General features: G+C 46.0%; 1 protein-coding gene across 4 annotated transcripts in view; it reads left to right on the forward strand.

The window, feature by feature from the left end:
• Positions 1 to 16,881, forward strand: part of DNAH8 (dynein axonemal heavy chain 8) — a 491,368-nt gene that overhangs the window by 351,743 nt on the left and 122,744 nt on the right. For all 4 annotated transcript variants that reach the window (XM_068232705.1, XM_068232706.1, XM_068232709.1 and 1 more), the window contains 5 exons: positions 502 to 605; positions 1,775 to 1,951; positions 5,821 to 5,988; positions 12,889 to 13,104; positions 16,466 to 16,603. In XM_068232705.1, coding sequence (XP_068088806.1) covers positions 502 to 605; positions 1,775 to 1,951; positions 5,821 to 5,988; positions 12,889 to 13,104; positions 16,466 to 16,603 — 803 coding nt within the window. The remainder of the gene's footprint in view (positions 1 to 501; positions 606 to 1,774; positions 1,952 to 5,820; positions 5,989 to 12,888; positions 13,105 to 16,465; positions 16,604 to 16,881) is intronic.

Genomic DNA, 16,881 nt, shown 5'->3' on the forward strand with positions numbered 1-16,881 from the left:
CAACCAATGTGTCAGATGCCGCCTGCTTGGTCGCCCCCAAGTCTTAATGTCCCTTACTGCCCGTCAGGGCCGGGCCGAGGCATAGGCTGGAGAGGCTCCAGCCTCAGGGCGCACTGTAGGAGGGGGCGCACAATTCATTCAGCTGTCATTCCTAATTGTGTTTGAAGCAGAAAGAAATAAGAAAAGGGATTACATAGCAGTGACTGCAAGCCAGATAACTAGATATTAAGGTGTTAGGGAGGTTGTGGGCCCTGTGGCACCTCTTAGTCTAATAGCAATCAGTGTGTGACGGCTGGGGTGGCAGAGATGGAGGGGCGCACTTTGGTGTCTCAGCCTTGGGTGCTGGAGGACCTTGTCCCGCCTCTGCTGCCCGTGCACTGTAAAGTCTCTCCTAATCTCTCCTCCTCTAGATGTATAGGCACCTTAAGACTTTTACACAGTACTATAAATCACTTACTACTCACAAAGCTTGTTTTATGTTGTTACCCTTCTTTTTCTAAGGACTTTCTAAACTATTGGAAGCTAGCAACTCTATCAGGAGATTGTCCCAGGAACTTGTAGTAAAAGAGAAAGATCTGGCATTGGCATCTGTAACAGCAGAAAAGGTACAGTGTATAGACATATGTGCACTGCGGCAGATGCAAATAGTGCTGGAGACCTTATGTGCCTTGAAATTCCTCCAATTTCCAATTGTAAAGTCTGTGTTTAATATATGAGGTATGGAGGTGCCCAGGGTTTTTTCTTTTTGCAGAAATACCGCGCTCTCTGAGCGTCGGTTTTTCTGCAGGGGGATTAGATCGGTAAATGGGAATTATATTCCCATTCACTGATCGGGGAGGTAACTGCAGGCATTGGGAGCGCGTGCGGGAACGCACGCGATCGCGCGCCTCAGGCAGCGGCAGCTGCACAGTCTATCTGGATGCATATATCCATCCAGATATACTTAAGTGGTTAAAGGACACCTGTAATATCTTTTAAAAAAGGAGTTTAACTTACCTGGGGCTTCTACCGGCCCCCTGCAGACGTCCTGTGCCCGCGCGGGGACAAAACGATCCTCCGGTCGCCCACTGCAGCTCACTTTTGTTACTACCAACTTACAATTCAACAGCGACTGCGCCTGCGTGCGTGTCTGCAGGGGGCCAGTAGAGGCCCCAGGTAAGTTAAACTCTTTTTTTTTTTTTTTAAAGATTTTACAGGTGTCCATTAAAGAGAGGATGAAAAATTACTCGAATCCTGTATATCCTGTATACGTTAGCCAATAAATGGTATCATCCTGATATAAAACTTCTTGCTTTTACTGATGGCTAACTCAGTACAATACTCTACTGCTACTTCTTTTCTAAACATGGGTGAAAACCCAACACAAGATAATAAAAGATAATAAAACAAAATATAAACAGTAAACATAGAAAAGGTATAATGTTACAATGTTACATGGTATCGGTCATCCTGATCTTGTAGGGTAAGTTAGAGCAGGTATAGATGTTGATGTGTGTGTATAAAGATCATATCTATTCTGAGGATGGATAAAATATTTAAAACATTACAGTTTTATACAAATAACAATAACTCAACCACAAATATTACTCCGCTCCCTGCACTACTATGCAAGGGGGGAGGGGTCGGAGAAAGGGAGCATGTAATTTTGCTTGGGGGAGCTGTTCCACCTCTGGCTGTCCACTTACCTCCTGTAATGAGAGGAGCTGATAAAGATAGTTGGGAAAACGTTATTAGCACGATATTGTCGGAGATTTATCTGTGTTTGTCTGTGCAGGTCCTGGCAGAGGTGGTGGTCACAACTCAGGCTGCAGCCAGTGTGAAGAACGCCGTGCAGCAAGTGAAGGACAAAGCTCAAAAAATTGTAGATGAAATTGAAATTGAGAAGAAGTTTGCGGAAGGTAAACTGGAGGTGGCGAGACCTGCGCTGGAGGAGGCTAAAGCTGCATTAAATGTGAGAATGGAGAGGGCAAATGTGTAAATATCGGAGGCATGGGTTTGCTGCACCTGTTCTATACCACAGCCAGGGTATTTCTGTAAGTTCATGACACAGAAGGTTATGCTCTCACAGCCGAGGGAAGTGACTAGGGGAAAATAAATGAAAATATGGGAAAAGATGAGCACTAGGAATAAGGATTCACTGACGGTAACAATATGTGATATAGGAGGAAACACCGTTCACCACTCCACCACAACTGCCAGCAGCAGGACAGGGCTCAGCTGTGCAGTGTAAGATATTCATAGAGAAAGTCCTCTCTACTGGAATATGTTACTAGCTATGACTAAGGAGCGAGTGTAGCTCCGATATGCATGAGCTAATTTGTCTCTGTCCAGAATCATTTCCAAACAAATATTGGACCATCATCTATATCATCCTACTTAGTGTTTCCACTTAACCCCACCAATCCTTAGATTGTAAGCTTCTGGCAGGGTCCTCCCTTCCCTAGTGTAGTCTACATCAGGGGTCCCCAACCTTTTTCGGCCCGGGGCCCGCTATTCAGACCAAACTTCTCCCTGGGGACCCCGGGGGAGCGCTTCAGCGTGGCGGTGGTGTGTAGATGTCGCGGGAGTCGGAGCTGCTAACCAGAGAGGATCAGGAGTACGCTGTGGGCACAGAGGGACTCGGGGCTGCAAGAAGCCCCAGGTGAGTTTAAAATCATTTTTAGGGGCCTTGTTCCTTTAACACAGGCTTGCTATCAATCCCCTCTCCCTGCATACCTTTAACCTTCGCTGCGCCACACACAGTCAGGTGGCTTCCAGCATGGGTGACCTCCTCTACTCCACACACAGTCAGGTGGCTCCCAGCATGTGTGACCTCCTCTGCTCCACACAGTCAGGTGGCTTCCAGCATGGGTGACTTCCTCTGCTCCACACAGTCAGGTGGCTTCCAGCATGGGTGACCTCCTCTGCTCCACACAGTCAGGTGTCATTCAGCATGGGTGACCTCCTCTGCTCCACACACCGTCAGGTGGCTTCCAGCATGGGTGACCTCCTCTGCTCCACACACAGTCAGGTGGCTTCCAGCATGGGTGGCCTCCTCTGCTCCACACAAAGTCATGTGGCTTCCAGCATGAGTGATCTCCTCTGCTCCACACACAGTCGGGTGGCTTTCATCATGGGTGACCTCCTCTGCTCCACACAGTCAGGTGGCTTCCAGCATGGGTGACCTCTGCTCCACACACAGTCAGGTGGCTCCCAGCGTGCATGACCTCTGCTCTTCTTTGGCTACCAGCGTGGGTGACCTCCGCTGCTCCACGGGTGGCTCACTTCTCTCAGCAGTAAGGATCCCCGGATTCCTGCCTGCTCCCTCAATACACAGCATGTTGCCTGCTATGTCGCAATCTGCACACGTTGCCTCAGCGAGTCTACCTCAAAGACTCCTGGGAGAAGGCGAAGTCATGTGCGACTCAGTCTATCAGCGCGACCACGGCCAGGGGAGCAGAGCCAGCCAGTTACTGACGGGGCGGAACATGGCCATGTCCAGCCCAGCAAATAGCTGTGCACAAGGAACAGAGGGGGCGGGACTGGAAATTATCGGCTTGAGCGGCCGAAAGTAAATTTACATTACAGCACGTGGAGAGGCGGGGAGAGCGGCGGCCCGTTGCAACACTTCCCATGGCCGGTGGTTGGGGACCCCTGGTCTACATGATGGTGTGTTCCTTTCCTAGGACAGCCTGTACTTGTATTACTGGGCCTACCTAACCAGCCCAAAATAGCATGATCATGTATCTTGTACCGTTAGCCTTGCATAGCTTTGTCCTATGTTGTATAACCATGTTCCGTCCACCATCCTTGTATCATTGTATATATTTATTGTCCAGCGCTGGGTAATATGTGGGCCCTTTATAAATACAATAAATAATAATCTTTAAGCGTAACAAAATATGTGTATAACATGGTAAGGGATCCTGTGTTGGCTGCCTGCAAAAAGGACAATTCCCAAACTGGCACAAGTGAGCAGAGATATGTACTAAGGCACTACTTACACCTGTTATTATAGATGTAAGCTCAGGGCCTGCAAAGGGCTCTAATACTAGGTACAGACTATGAGATTTTTTGGCAGATTTACTGTCAGATCGATTATTTCCAACATGTCCGATCTGATTACCGATCGATTTCTGACCATTTTCTCTTCACGTCAATAGGAAATCGATCGGAAAATGCTCGGAAATCAGATCGGACATGTTTGAAATCATCGATCTGACAGTAAATCTGCCAGAAAATCTCATAGTGTGTACCTAGCATAACACACCCATGCAGATATTATAATATTTATACTTAAAGGACCACTATCAAGAATGTTTTTTTAAATGTAAATACATGTATGCACATACTTAGCAGAAGTACCATTCTCCCAGAGTGAAATGCACTATACATTATTTTTTCCCCATGTTGCCATCACATACGATCGGAAATCAGATTGGACCTGTCAGAAGTTATTGATTTGACCCGTCGTTCTGACAGGAAATTGCATTGTGTGTACCAGGCATTAGAAGCAGAGGATCAGCAGGACAGCCATACAATTTGCAATGTTTAAAAGGAAATTTAAGGCAGCCTAATTAACTCACAGTGATTACAGGGTCAGGAGCTAACGAAATTGCTCCTGATTAGTGCATAGAACTCAGCTGTCATATGATGTTGTAGTAAAATCTACACCATGTCAGGATTAAGCATTAGTGAACATGGCACTCATATAAATGTGCACGATCTAGAAGTGGTTAAACAACTCCTAAAGTTGAAGTAAAGGAGCAAACACCTTAAAACTGATGTCGTCTGTCAGTGACCCCATCCCTTAGAGCGACATCGCTGGACCAGCCTGTACAGACGCATGTCAACTGTGTAGTTGACAACGTGTTCTGTTGCTATAAGAGGGGGGGTGGGGGAGGGATGACGGAGCAGCACTTTTATGATGTCATGTAGCGGGGGGTGGAGCGTCGTCGTTAAAGAAGTTAACCGCTGCACAGCCAAGTTGATCTGCTGGGTGGATCACTTGCCGAGTTGCCATCTCTGGTGCAGGGCCTCTGTACACATCCCTGACTATTGGTTGAAGTGGTCGTTAACAACGCCTCGGACGACTTTAGTCAGGTGTGTTTACAGGCTTAAAGAGAACCTGAACTGAAAATTAAAGTTAAAATAAACATAAACGCGTCATACTTCCCTCCTGTGTAGTCTACTTCACAATCTCCTCCTCTCCCGTGTCCTGTTTGTCCAATCTGATCAATGAAATTATCTGTCCTCCATTTTGAAAATGGCCATTACCCCATAGCAGCTTCCTGGTCAGCACACTGTTAAACTGTAATATCAACCACTTGAGCCATAAAGAAACATGGACATTACCTTGCTCATTCAGTTGCAGATGATATATAACTGACAGCAACTGGTATATTTCAGTTCTGACAAAATCTTGTCAGAACTGGAAGGGATCACTGTAAGAAGAAAATGGTGAGCTTTGGAGAGGAAGTGACATTGAGGTAAGAATGTAATATTCATTTGCAGCTTCAGCATGTGTTTATCCTCTATAATAAAACCCGTGTCCCTGCGTGTGCTGTCTCTGTGTAGCTGGTCCGTGCTTTTTGCTACTGCGTATGTACGCAGCACGGACCCAGCCTCACAGAGACAGGAGGACGGGGCCATAACATGCGGCGGCAAGAAACAGACCCTAGAGCCCGTTTTTAAATGGGCTTGGGTCTACTAGTTTTAAATAATTTACTCAGTTCAGGTTCCCTATAAGATAGCTGATCTTTCAAATTGTGTTATTACAAATTTGGGTAGATGAGACTTGTGAAATGAGAGCCCCCCACATTTTTATGTTACTTGTTACAGACCATCAAGCCTGCAGATATTTCCACGGTGAGGAAATTGGCAAAACCTCCACACCTCATAATGCGGATCATGGATGCCTGCCTTCTGCTGTTCCAGAGGAGACTGGATCCTGTGACAACGGATCCCCAGAGACCCTGCTGTACACCTTCCTGGGGGGAGTCCTTAAAGGTGCATAGAACTGACTGAAAATGAGCAGCTGTCTTTTCTAGTTTTCTGTTGCTGTATGATTAGTGAGATTCACATATCATTGCAATATGAGGAGGAACAGATTTCTACCTTACAGGGCGATACAAGAAGAACCCTGTAGCGTACCTTGTATGGGGCCCTCAAAGGCTCTGTGGATTCTGATGGCACCCCTGATAAGTAATAGATGGTTCTGTAGCACTAGAAAACTTAAAGAGAGTGTGAAGCGTAATTGTTTACCTTTTTTAAATGTGCAGCCATCTTCACCATTCAATTCCAAGTTGTTTCACCACATCCCCGCTGCAGAACTAGTATTAATTCCCCCAGAAATGCCCTAAATACTGTCCAGGATCGCAGCATTTTGCTTCCTGGTAGAGGCAGAGCTGTGCACAGTAGCTATGCCTCTTCTTCAGTCAGCCTCCGCTGATCTCTTTTTCTCCTTGCCCCTCTCAGTCTTCTTTCACTGAGAGGGGCAGAGAGAGGCGGAGATTCACTGGAAAAGAGGCAGAGCTACTGCACACAGCTCTTGGATCGCTCCCACGCTGTCATCCTCAGCCTTCTCCGTCTTCTGTACCAGGTCCCGTTACTTCCTCCAGTCGCAGCCAGTCTGCACAAGAGAAGTGCGTCCTCTATGTATCTCTCTGGCGGCTGCTGGAGAGATACGTAAATAGTGCACTGCACTTACATCAGACTGGCAGCAACTGGAGGAAGTAACAGAACCTGGTACAGAAGACAGAGGACGGCGGCGTGGGAGCGCTCCGTGCTCATGGGGCTGGAGGAAGCCCCAGGTATGTATAAAACTTAATTACTTTCAGCTCTGGTATACTTTAAAGAGAACAAGTCAGAAACACATACTTACCTAAGAAGAAGGAAGCCATTGGATCCTAATGAGGTTTCTCATGGCCTCCTCTGATTTCCCATTGCCGCTCGCAGACCCTCCAACTGATCAGGGGCCACAATTCTCTTCTAGCAACACCGTGGCCATGCGTGTGCAGTAGCATGGAGTTACTGATATTTTACTTTAACTAAACCTAACACAGAACTCTCCCTCTACTAATGCCTAACCACCACCCATCAGATGCCTTAACACCTCCCCTATGCCTAACCTTAACTGACCCCTCACACCTATGCTTCATGCCTAACCTTAACCACCCTCCCTCTGCACCCGATAAATAGCGCCAGTTATTTGTAGCTGCAGGGGCACCTGTAGGCATAGGCAGTACGGGCCATTGCCTGGAGTGCCATTGCTCCTGGGGGTGCCATGCTGCTGGATTAACCACTTGAGGACCACAGTCTTTTCGCCCCTTAAGGACCAGAGCCTTTTTTTCCATTCAGACCACTGCAGCTTTCACGGTTTATTGCTCGGTCATACAACCTACCACCTAAATGAATTTTACCTCCTTTTCTTGTCACTAATACAGCTTTCTTTTGGTGCTATTTGATTGCTGCTGTGAGTTTTAGTTTTTATTATATTCATCAAAAAAGACATGACTTTTTTAACTTTCTGTGCTGACATTTTTCAAATAAAGTAAATAAAGTAAAATTTCCTATACATTTGAGCGCGAAAGTTATTCTGCTACATGTCTTTGATAAAAAAAAATCCATTCAGCCTATATTTATTGGATTGGGTAAAAGTTATAGCGTTTACAAACTGTGGTGCCAAAAGTGAATTTTCCCATTTTGAAGCATCTCTGACTTTCTGACCACCTGTCATGTTTCATGAGGTGCTAAAATTCCAGGATAGTATAAATACCCCCCAAATGACCCCATTTTGGAAAGAAGACATCCCAAAGTATTCAGTGAGAGGCATGGTGAGCTCATAGAAGATTTTATTTTTTGTCACAAGTTAGCGGAAAATGACACTTTGTGACAAAAAAAAAAAAGTTTCCATTTCTTCTAACTTGCGACAAAAAAAAATGAAATCTGCCACGGACTCACTATGCTCCTCTCTGAATACCTTGAAGTGTCTACTTTCCAAAATGGGGTCATTTGTGGGGTGTGTTCACTGTCCTGGCATTTTGGGGGGTGCCTAATTGTAAGCACCCCTGTAAAGCCTAAAGGTGCTCATTGGACTTTGGGCCCCTTAGCGCAGTTAGGCTGCAAAAAAGTGCCACACATGTGGTATTGCCGTACTCAGGAGAAGTAGTATGTGTTTTGGGGTGTATTTTTACACATACCCATGCTGGGTGGGAGAAATATCTCCGTAAATGACAATTTTTTATTTTTTTTACACACAATTGTCTATTTACAGAGATATTTCTCCCACTCAGCATGGGTATGTGTAAAAATACACCCCAAAACACATTATACTACTTCTCCTGAGTACGGCGATACCACATGTGTGGAACTTTTTTGCACCCTACCTGCGCTAAGGGGCCCAAAGTCCAATGAGTACCTTTAGGATTTCACAGGTCATTTTGCGACATTTGGTTTCAAGACTACTCCTCACGGTTTAGGGCCCCTAAAATTCCAGGGCAGTATAGGAACCCCACAAATGACCCCATTTTAGAAAGAAGACACCCCAAGGTATTGCGTTAGGAGTATGGTGAGTTCATAGAAGATTTTTTTTTTGTCACAAGTTAGTGGAAATTGATTTTAATTGTGTTTTTTCACAAAGTGTAATTTTCCGCTAACTTGTGACAAAAAATAAAATCTTCTATGAACTCACCATACTCCTAACGGAATACCTTGGGGTGTCTTCTTTCTAAAATGTGGTCATTTGTGGGGTTCCTATACTGCCCTGGCATTTTAGGGGCCCTAAACCGTGAGGAGTAGTCTTGAAACCAAATGTCGCAAAATGACCTGTGAAATCCTAAAGGTACTCATTGGACTTTGGGCCCCTTAGCGCACTTAGGGTGCAAAAAAATGCCACACATGTGGTACCGCCGTACTCAGGAGAAGTAGTATAATGTGTTTTGTCGTGTATTTTGACACATACAGATGCTGGGTGGGAGAAATATCTCTGTAAATGACAATTGTTTGATTTTTTTTTACACACAATTGTCCATTTACAGAGAGATTTCTCCCACCCAGCATGGGTATGTATAAAAATACACCCCAAAACACATTATACTACTTCTTCTGAGTACGGTGATACCACGTGTGACACTTTTTTGCAACCTAGGTGCGCTAGGGGGCCTAACGTCCTATTCACAGGTCATTTTGAGGCATTTGGATTCTAGACTACTCCTCACGGTTTAGGGCCCCTAAAATGCCAGGGCAGTATAGGAACCCTACAAGTGACCCCATTTTAGAAAGAAGACACCCCAAGGTATTCTGTTAGGAGTATGGTGAGTTCATAGAAGATTTTTTTTTTTGTCACAAGTTAGCGGAAAATGACACTTTGTGAAAAGATAAAACAATACAAATCAATTTCCGCTAACTTGATTGACAGGTGATCAGTGGGTTATTGCAGGGAAGAACAGATGTAAATATTGCACTGGCGAATTGATAAGGGGGGGTCTGAGGGCAATCTGAGCATGTAGGCGTGTGATTGGGTGCCCGCAAGGGGCAGATTAGGGTCTGATCTGATAGGTAACAGTGACAGGTGGTGATAGGGGGTGATTGATGGGTAATTAGTGGGTGTTTAGGGTAGAGAACAGATGTAAACACTGCACTTGGGAGGTGATCTGACATCGGATCTGCGGGCAATCTATTGATGTGGGTGGGTGATCAGATTGCCCGCAAGGGGCAGGTTAGGCGCTGATTGATGGGTGGCAGTGACAGGGGGTGATTGATGGGTGGCAGTGACAGGGGGTGATTGACAGGTGATTGACAGGTGATCAGTGGGTTATTAGAGGGAAGAACAGATGTAGATATTGCACTGGCGAATTGATAAGGGGGGGTCTGAGGACAATCTGAGCGTGTAGGCGGGTGATTGGGTGCCCGCAAGGGGCAGATTAGGGTCTGATCTGATGGGTAACAGTGACAGGTGGTGATAGGGGGTGATTGATGGGTAATTAGTGGGTGTTTAGGGTAGAGAACAGATGTAAACACTGCACTTGGGAGGTGATCTGACGTCGGATCTGCGGGCGATCTATTGGTGTGGGTGGGTGATCAGATTGCCCGCAAGGGGCAGGTTAGGGGCTGATTGATGGGTGGCAGTGACAGGGGGTAATTGATGGGTGGCAGTGACAGGGGGTGATTGATGGGTGATTGACAGGTGATTGACAGGTGATCAGTGGGTTATTAGAGGGAAGAACAGATGTAAATATTGCACTGGCGAATTGATAAGGGGGGGTCTGAGGGCAATCTGAGCGTGTAGGCGGGTGATTGGGTGCCCGCAAGGGGCAGATTAGGGTCTGATCTGATGGGTAACAGTGACAGGTGGTGATAGGGGGTGATTGATGGGTGATTGATGGGTAATTAGTGGGTGTTTAGAGTAGAGAACAGATGTAAACACTGCACTAGTTGGGAGGTGATCTGATGTCGGATCTGCGGGCGATCTATTGGTGTGGGTGGGTGATCAGATTGCCCGCAAGGGGCAGGTTAGGGGCTGATTAATGGGTGGCAGTGACGGGGTGATTGATGGATGATTGACAGGTGATTGACAGGTGATTGGCAGGTGATCAGGGGGGATAGATGCATACAGTACACAGGTGTGGGGGGGGGGGGTGTCTGGGGAGAATCTGAGGAGTGGGGGGGGTGTTCAGGAGGGAGCAGGGGGCAGTTTAGGGTTAAAAAAAAAATAGTGTTGACAGATAGTGACAGGGAGTGATTGATGGGTTATTAGGGGGGTGATTGGGTGCAAACAGGGGACTGGGGGGTGGGCAGCGGGGGGTCTGAGGGGTGCTGTGGGCGATCAGAGGGAAGGGGGGGCAGGATCAGTGTGCTTGGTGCAGACTAGGGTGGCTGCAGCCTGCCCTGGTGGTCCCTCGGACACTGGGACCACCAGGGCAGGAGGCAGCCAGTATAATAGGCTTTGTATACATTACAAAGCCTATTATACTAAGTACATGCGGCGATCCTGGTGCTAGTAACCTGCCAGCGCTTCCGAACGGCCGGCGGGTTACAGTGCGAGAGGGCGGAGCCAGTTGCCGGCGGCTGATCGCGTCACGAATGGGCGTATTGCGGTCGTTTAGGCCCGGACTTTGCCGCCGCCCATCGGCTGGCGGCGGTCGGCAATTGGTTAAGCCCCACCCCCAAATTAAGCCCCGCCCCGTGGGTGTTCTATTACTTGCTTCTGCTGCATCAACTTAGCGTAAGTTTCAAGCAGCTGCCACCTCTGTTCCTTGTGCATCCTTCTTTCCTCCTTTGTGCCTCCTTCAGGCCTTGTTCACAATGCGTTCCGTTCGTGTATCCGTCCACGGTGGGGGATTTTTGAGGCGTCTTTTTTTTTCCGATTCCCGGCACTTGGGAGGGCGATTTTGTTTTTGTGCTTAGCGTTTTTCCAGAGCGGTTTTGTAATTCACTCCCTGACGCAAGTCAGGAAGTGAACTCTTTGACCCGGAAAAGAATAAATACAATGTATTTATTCTTTAAAATGCGAACGCAATTACCTTAATGCACGTTTTTGTACGCATTCGCCGATTTTCCTGTACCTTCCATTGAGTTGGAATTGCCCCGAAAATTAAACATGCACCACTTTCCTAGCCACACCGCGAACGACCCGCGCTGATATGAACCTTCTCAAAGACATTTATTGGCCACACGGTCGGGGGGCGTTTTGAAAAACCGCAGGGTGAACGAGCCCTCAGTCCCTTGTATCATGTCTGACCCCGTTTGTCCTTCTGTCTCCCTTTGTGCCTCCTTCTGTCTCCATGTGCCTCCCTCAGTCCCCCTGTGCCACCTCTGCCTCCTTCTGTGCCCCTTTGTGCCTCCTTCTGTCCCCATGTGCCTCCTTATGTCCCCTTTGCCTTTATTTGGCCCCTTGTGCTACCACGGCCACATCCCCCCCCTCCCTCCCCGCCAGATGGTGTGTCCCCAGGTGGTGAACTGGCTTGCAGCCTGTAAGCTAATTCTACAGCCTGCGGAGTCTGTGGGTTCTGGCAAGCAGAGCAGGGCTATGAGAAATTGGTGCCCGAAGCTCTGCACTGGAGACTATATGTGTCTCCAGTGCAGGGCTTCAGACTCAATTTCCCCGTAGCCCTGCCCTTCAGTGTGTGAGTTTTGCACCTGGAGTTGCACGAAGATCATCGGGAGAGCTGCTGCAAGGGAGGCCGGGAGAGGAGCCTTCTGCCGTTAAGTAAATGTTTTTTTTTTCTTGTAGGTGCAGGCAGGTATCATGACTAGTGGGAGTTAATGGGAATTGAGGGGGGGGGGAGGGGTGGAGAGGAGCCCTGCCTGTGTGTATTTTCTGGTGAAACGCTGCCCACATTACGTGTGTTTTCTGGTGAAATGCTGTCCACATCGCGTATTTTCTGGTGAAACCCTGATGCATTTACATATATTTTCTGGTGAAACACTGCTGCATTATGATTATTTTCTGGTGAAACATTGCTACATTACGATTATTTCCTGGTGAAATGCTGGCGCATTGTGATTATTTTTATTGGGGGGCACCATGGGGGGGTGGGGGGGAGAAGGATTGGGGCACCACAGGTTTTCTCACCTGGAGTGACAAAATGGCTAGAGGTGCCCCTGTGTAGCTGCAGTTTCCATAGCAGGCAGCCCCGGCACCCACTATTTATCAGGTACCTTCCGCAACCAAATTTCACAGTATTACTGATAATTGTATGGGTGCCTATGATGGTGTCCAGACTACTACGGCTCTCTGGCACCCAATTATCATATTTCGTCACAGCGTGTTGCAAAGACAAGCACTTCACTTATGTAATTTCTGAACTGCTACCCACATGCACAATGTTCAGATGTTTTGTGTTTAGTAAATGCTGATAGCCAGTTTGTGCCTTACATATTTCCCATGACTTGTGGTATTATCCCAAGATGATGAGCTCCACCGGATTCCTGCAGAATCTTCAGCAGTTCAACAAGGAAGCAATCAACGAGGAGATGCTGGAGTTACTGGAGCCGTACTTTGGCATGGAAGATTATACCATGGCCAATGCCAAGAAAGTGTGCGGCAATGTGGCTGGCCTCCTATCCTGGACTCTGGCAATGGCCGCCTTTTATGGGGTTAATAAGGAAGTCTTACCTCTGAAGGTGAGTTTCCCGATGTGACAGAATGAGATTCACAATTTCTCCCTCCACCTAATGAGAACATCCCTGATGCACAGCTGTCTCTCCACCCCACAAGTACTGCTCTGTCTCACACCTGTCTCTCCACCCAATAAGTACCTCCCCGAAGCACAGATGTCTCTCCACCCCACAAGTACCGCTCTGTCTCACACCTGTCTCTCCACCCAATCAGTACCTCACTGTCACACAGGCTAGTAGAAAACGACAAAAAACACAGGGACACCAGGAGCCCAATATCGTGTGATATCGTCACTTAAGATGGTCGAGGTTTAAGAAAGAAGGTATTATACTCACAAGTGTGGGTTGCTACTAAAGAGCAACCACCTTCAACGTGTGTGAAAAAGTACCGTCTCCACTCGGCCTTTATTGGTCGCTGCTCCCGGAAAAGGCGTCTTACACAAAGGTAGAGACGCTGCCCCTGGCTGCGATGCCAGGGTCTAGGTAGTAAAGTTCAGTGAGGGGAGGCACCCTTAGAATGTATATAAGACCAATAATTCTATGTACACTATATAAGTTGAATAATCAGGTAAGGAAGAGATGCTCTTACCTGCTATGAAAGATAGAAGACAACTTGTATAAAAAGATATAATAATTTATTAGATTAGATTAGCACCTCGAGGTGCTAATCTAATAAATTATTATATATTTTTATACAAGTTGTCTTCTACCTTTCATAGCAGGTAAGAGCATCTCTTCCTTACCTGATTATTCAACTTATATAGTGTACATAGAATTATTGGTCTTATATACATTCTAAGGGCGCCTCCCCTCACTGAACTTTACTGTCACACAGTTGTCTCTCCACCCAATGAGTACTTCCCCATCACACAGCTGTCTCTATACTCCACAAGTACCTCCCTACCACACAACTGTCTCTTTACCCAATAAGTACTTCCACATCACACAGCTGTCAACACCCCACAATTATCTCCCTGCCACACAGCTGTTTCTATACTCCACAAGTACCTCCCTGCCTCACAGCTGTCTCTCCACCCCACAAGTACTGCTCGGTCTCACACCTGTCTCTCCACCCAATGAGTACCTCCCCATCACACACCTGTCTCTTTTTTTTCAATATAAAATAATTTATATATTCCAGTAAAATGCAACGCGTTTCGTGGGCAAATCCCACTTCATCAGGCTATAATGAGTACAACAACTCCAGTGTTCTGGTCATCAGCTAAGCGCTTATCGCTTTGTGAATCTTTGTGAATCTCTCTCTCTATATATATATATATATATATATACTAGATGTTGAGCCATTATCAGGTTGGCTCTGACTTAGGCTAAACCTATTCTGTCAAGTTGTTATGCACTTTTAGCACTGCAACTGTTTATTATTTTCTTGACGAAGCTTAAATGTAGTAATTAAGCGAAACATGTTGATTGTGTGGGTGATTGTGTGTTCGTAGGGGGGGGGGGGGGGGGTTATTATTTTTCTGCCAATTAATCAGTCTCTGTGGTTATAACCACGATTTTGTGATTGCTACCCCCTAGTACCTTTGGAGGGGTCGCACTCTGATTCTGGGCAGATTGTTATATGTGTTGGAGCATGTAGGTCAGTTATCTCTGAATAAGTGATCTACCATTTCTTATTCACTGTGGGACGGTTGGCTTTTGGTTGACTGCTATGACCAGAACCACATGTTCACTCAGTGTAAGAATTGACTGCCAATAGTACTCCAGACAGTTATGTACCTTCCCCCCTTATATGTCTAATGGTGATGGTATTGTAGCCCTATTTTAACATTATTGACTGATAAAAGTATATTTTAGGTAATACATTACCTGTACTATACAAGGGGCCAATAAGGATCAGTGGATCCCAGTGTTTGTGCTATTATCAACCCCATTTTCTTTTTCTTGTGTTTGAAGAAGTCTTGTCACACAGACTTTTATGGACCTTCCCTTGCTTTTTCTCACAGTCCCTACCATGTTAGCGATAAACACTTTTTTGCCAAAATACCATTTAAATATAACACAATTGCAGTTAAAGCAGGAATGCAATTTTTTTTTAGCTTCCTTCTTGACTAAATAAAAGCATTGGTCAACTGGCAAGCGAGAGTGTTTTAAGTTCAGGTTCAAGCACTTTATTGTCATTGTTTAAAGGAATACTAGCGATACCCAAGTGTTCTAAAATGACAATGTACAAATAATGTCTAAGTAGCTGTGTAAACATTTTCCTACTTTTCATGTTAAATATCAGAGGCAAAAGCTGTAATTTATTGAGGGTAGGATTTAGCTATATTGGGACAAATCAATTGCAGAAGGGGTGTCTGCTTCAATGCACAGCCAGAGTTGCATATCAGACTACAGAAAGCAAATATCAAACATATCAAACTCTGAAAGCAAAAACAATATGAAAAAGCTGTGACAAATAGTTACATTTCCGCTGCTCTCTTCAGACACTTCAGCTCCCAACAGCTGCAGCTCCTGTGTCCCGTCTCTCTCTGTCACACACAGAGCTACACATAGAGTTAACTGATCAAGTGTGAGGGGAATTTCCCCTTTCCTCATGGCTCAGTCAGCAGTCAGTTTTGGCGTCAGTAAACTTTGAATGTATTTTGCTAACAGTAAACAAAGAAGTTGCTACTAAAATGTATACACCAGTACTTAGCAGCACTTCCCAAACAATTCCTGTGTCAATTGAAAAAAATATGTGAATCGATAGTATTCCTTTAACAACAAAATCACGGTATTCCTACTCAAGGACCAACCCTATAAAAACCTCATGAAGGTCCCATTCAATGGACTGCTGACACTTTTCCATGAGGGCTTCTCAAGTTAAGACTTTCAGATTTTAGTAAAAAGATGTTGCTGTGTTGTTTCTGTACTATTGTGCTATGATAAGCAGTTCCTCCATATGTACGTACACCGTATCAATGCCAAAATCTGTTAAAGGGGCACTGTAGTGAGATATAGTAGAATTCAGTAAATTATATAGGATACCCACTTTTACATTAACTATGCCGGTGTCAGCATTAGAAACCTTTCCTATATCTATGTATTGCTGTCTCCCACTGAGGCCTAGCCACCCCCCCCCCCTTTCCCCTAACATTCTGGGATACCAGGCATTATATTTTCACTGGCTTCGGAGCTCTCTCGGTAAACGGTAAACGAACATTCCACAGAGCTGCCTTTGACAGAACTAAAGCCGTGGCCACCTGTGATAAATTTCAGAATGTAGTTCGGGGATAGGGAAGATTTTACAATGGGTAAACACTGACTAAACAGTTTAAAAAATCTGAAGTTTCATTTATTAGGTTATTTTCACTACTGTTTCTCTTTCACTTTACATCCCATCTGTCCTGCTGACTTTTCCCAGGCAAATCTGATGAAGCAGGAGGGTCGATTGAAGGCTGCCAACAGTGAGTTATGTAAAGCTCAAGCTCAGTTGGATGAGAAACAGGCAGAGCTGAACAAGACCCAGGCGAGGTTTGATGCTGTCATGTCAGAGAAAATGGTGAGTATGTTGCCATGTGGAGATCGCTGGAGTTGTGGGGAGTAAAACTAGCCATGCAGGCCCGGATTTACAACACAGGAGCCAATAAGTACAGATGTGCTGGCACCTTAGAATTCACCCTCCATGAACTTGCAAACACCCGCCGAACCACATGGCAAATGTGCTGACTGGCCCAGCTGTCACATCTCTCTTACTTCCCTTGCCTGTCATAGGTAGTTACAGGTGCCCCTTAGTGTTAGGTAGCTAGAGGTGCCCCTGACTGAAGGGAGATCTCTTCA

This window comes from Hyperolius riggenbachi, chromosome 4 (assembly GCF_040937935.1).
Source record: "Hyperolius riggenbachi isolate aHypRig1 chromosome 4, aHypRig1.pri, whole genome shotgun sequence".
Taxonomy (NCBI): Eukaryota; Metazoa; Chordata; class Amphibia; order Anura; family Hyperoliidae; genus Hyperolius; species Hyperolius riggenbachi.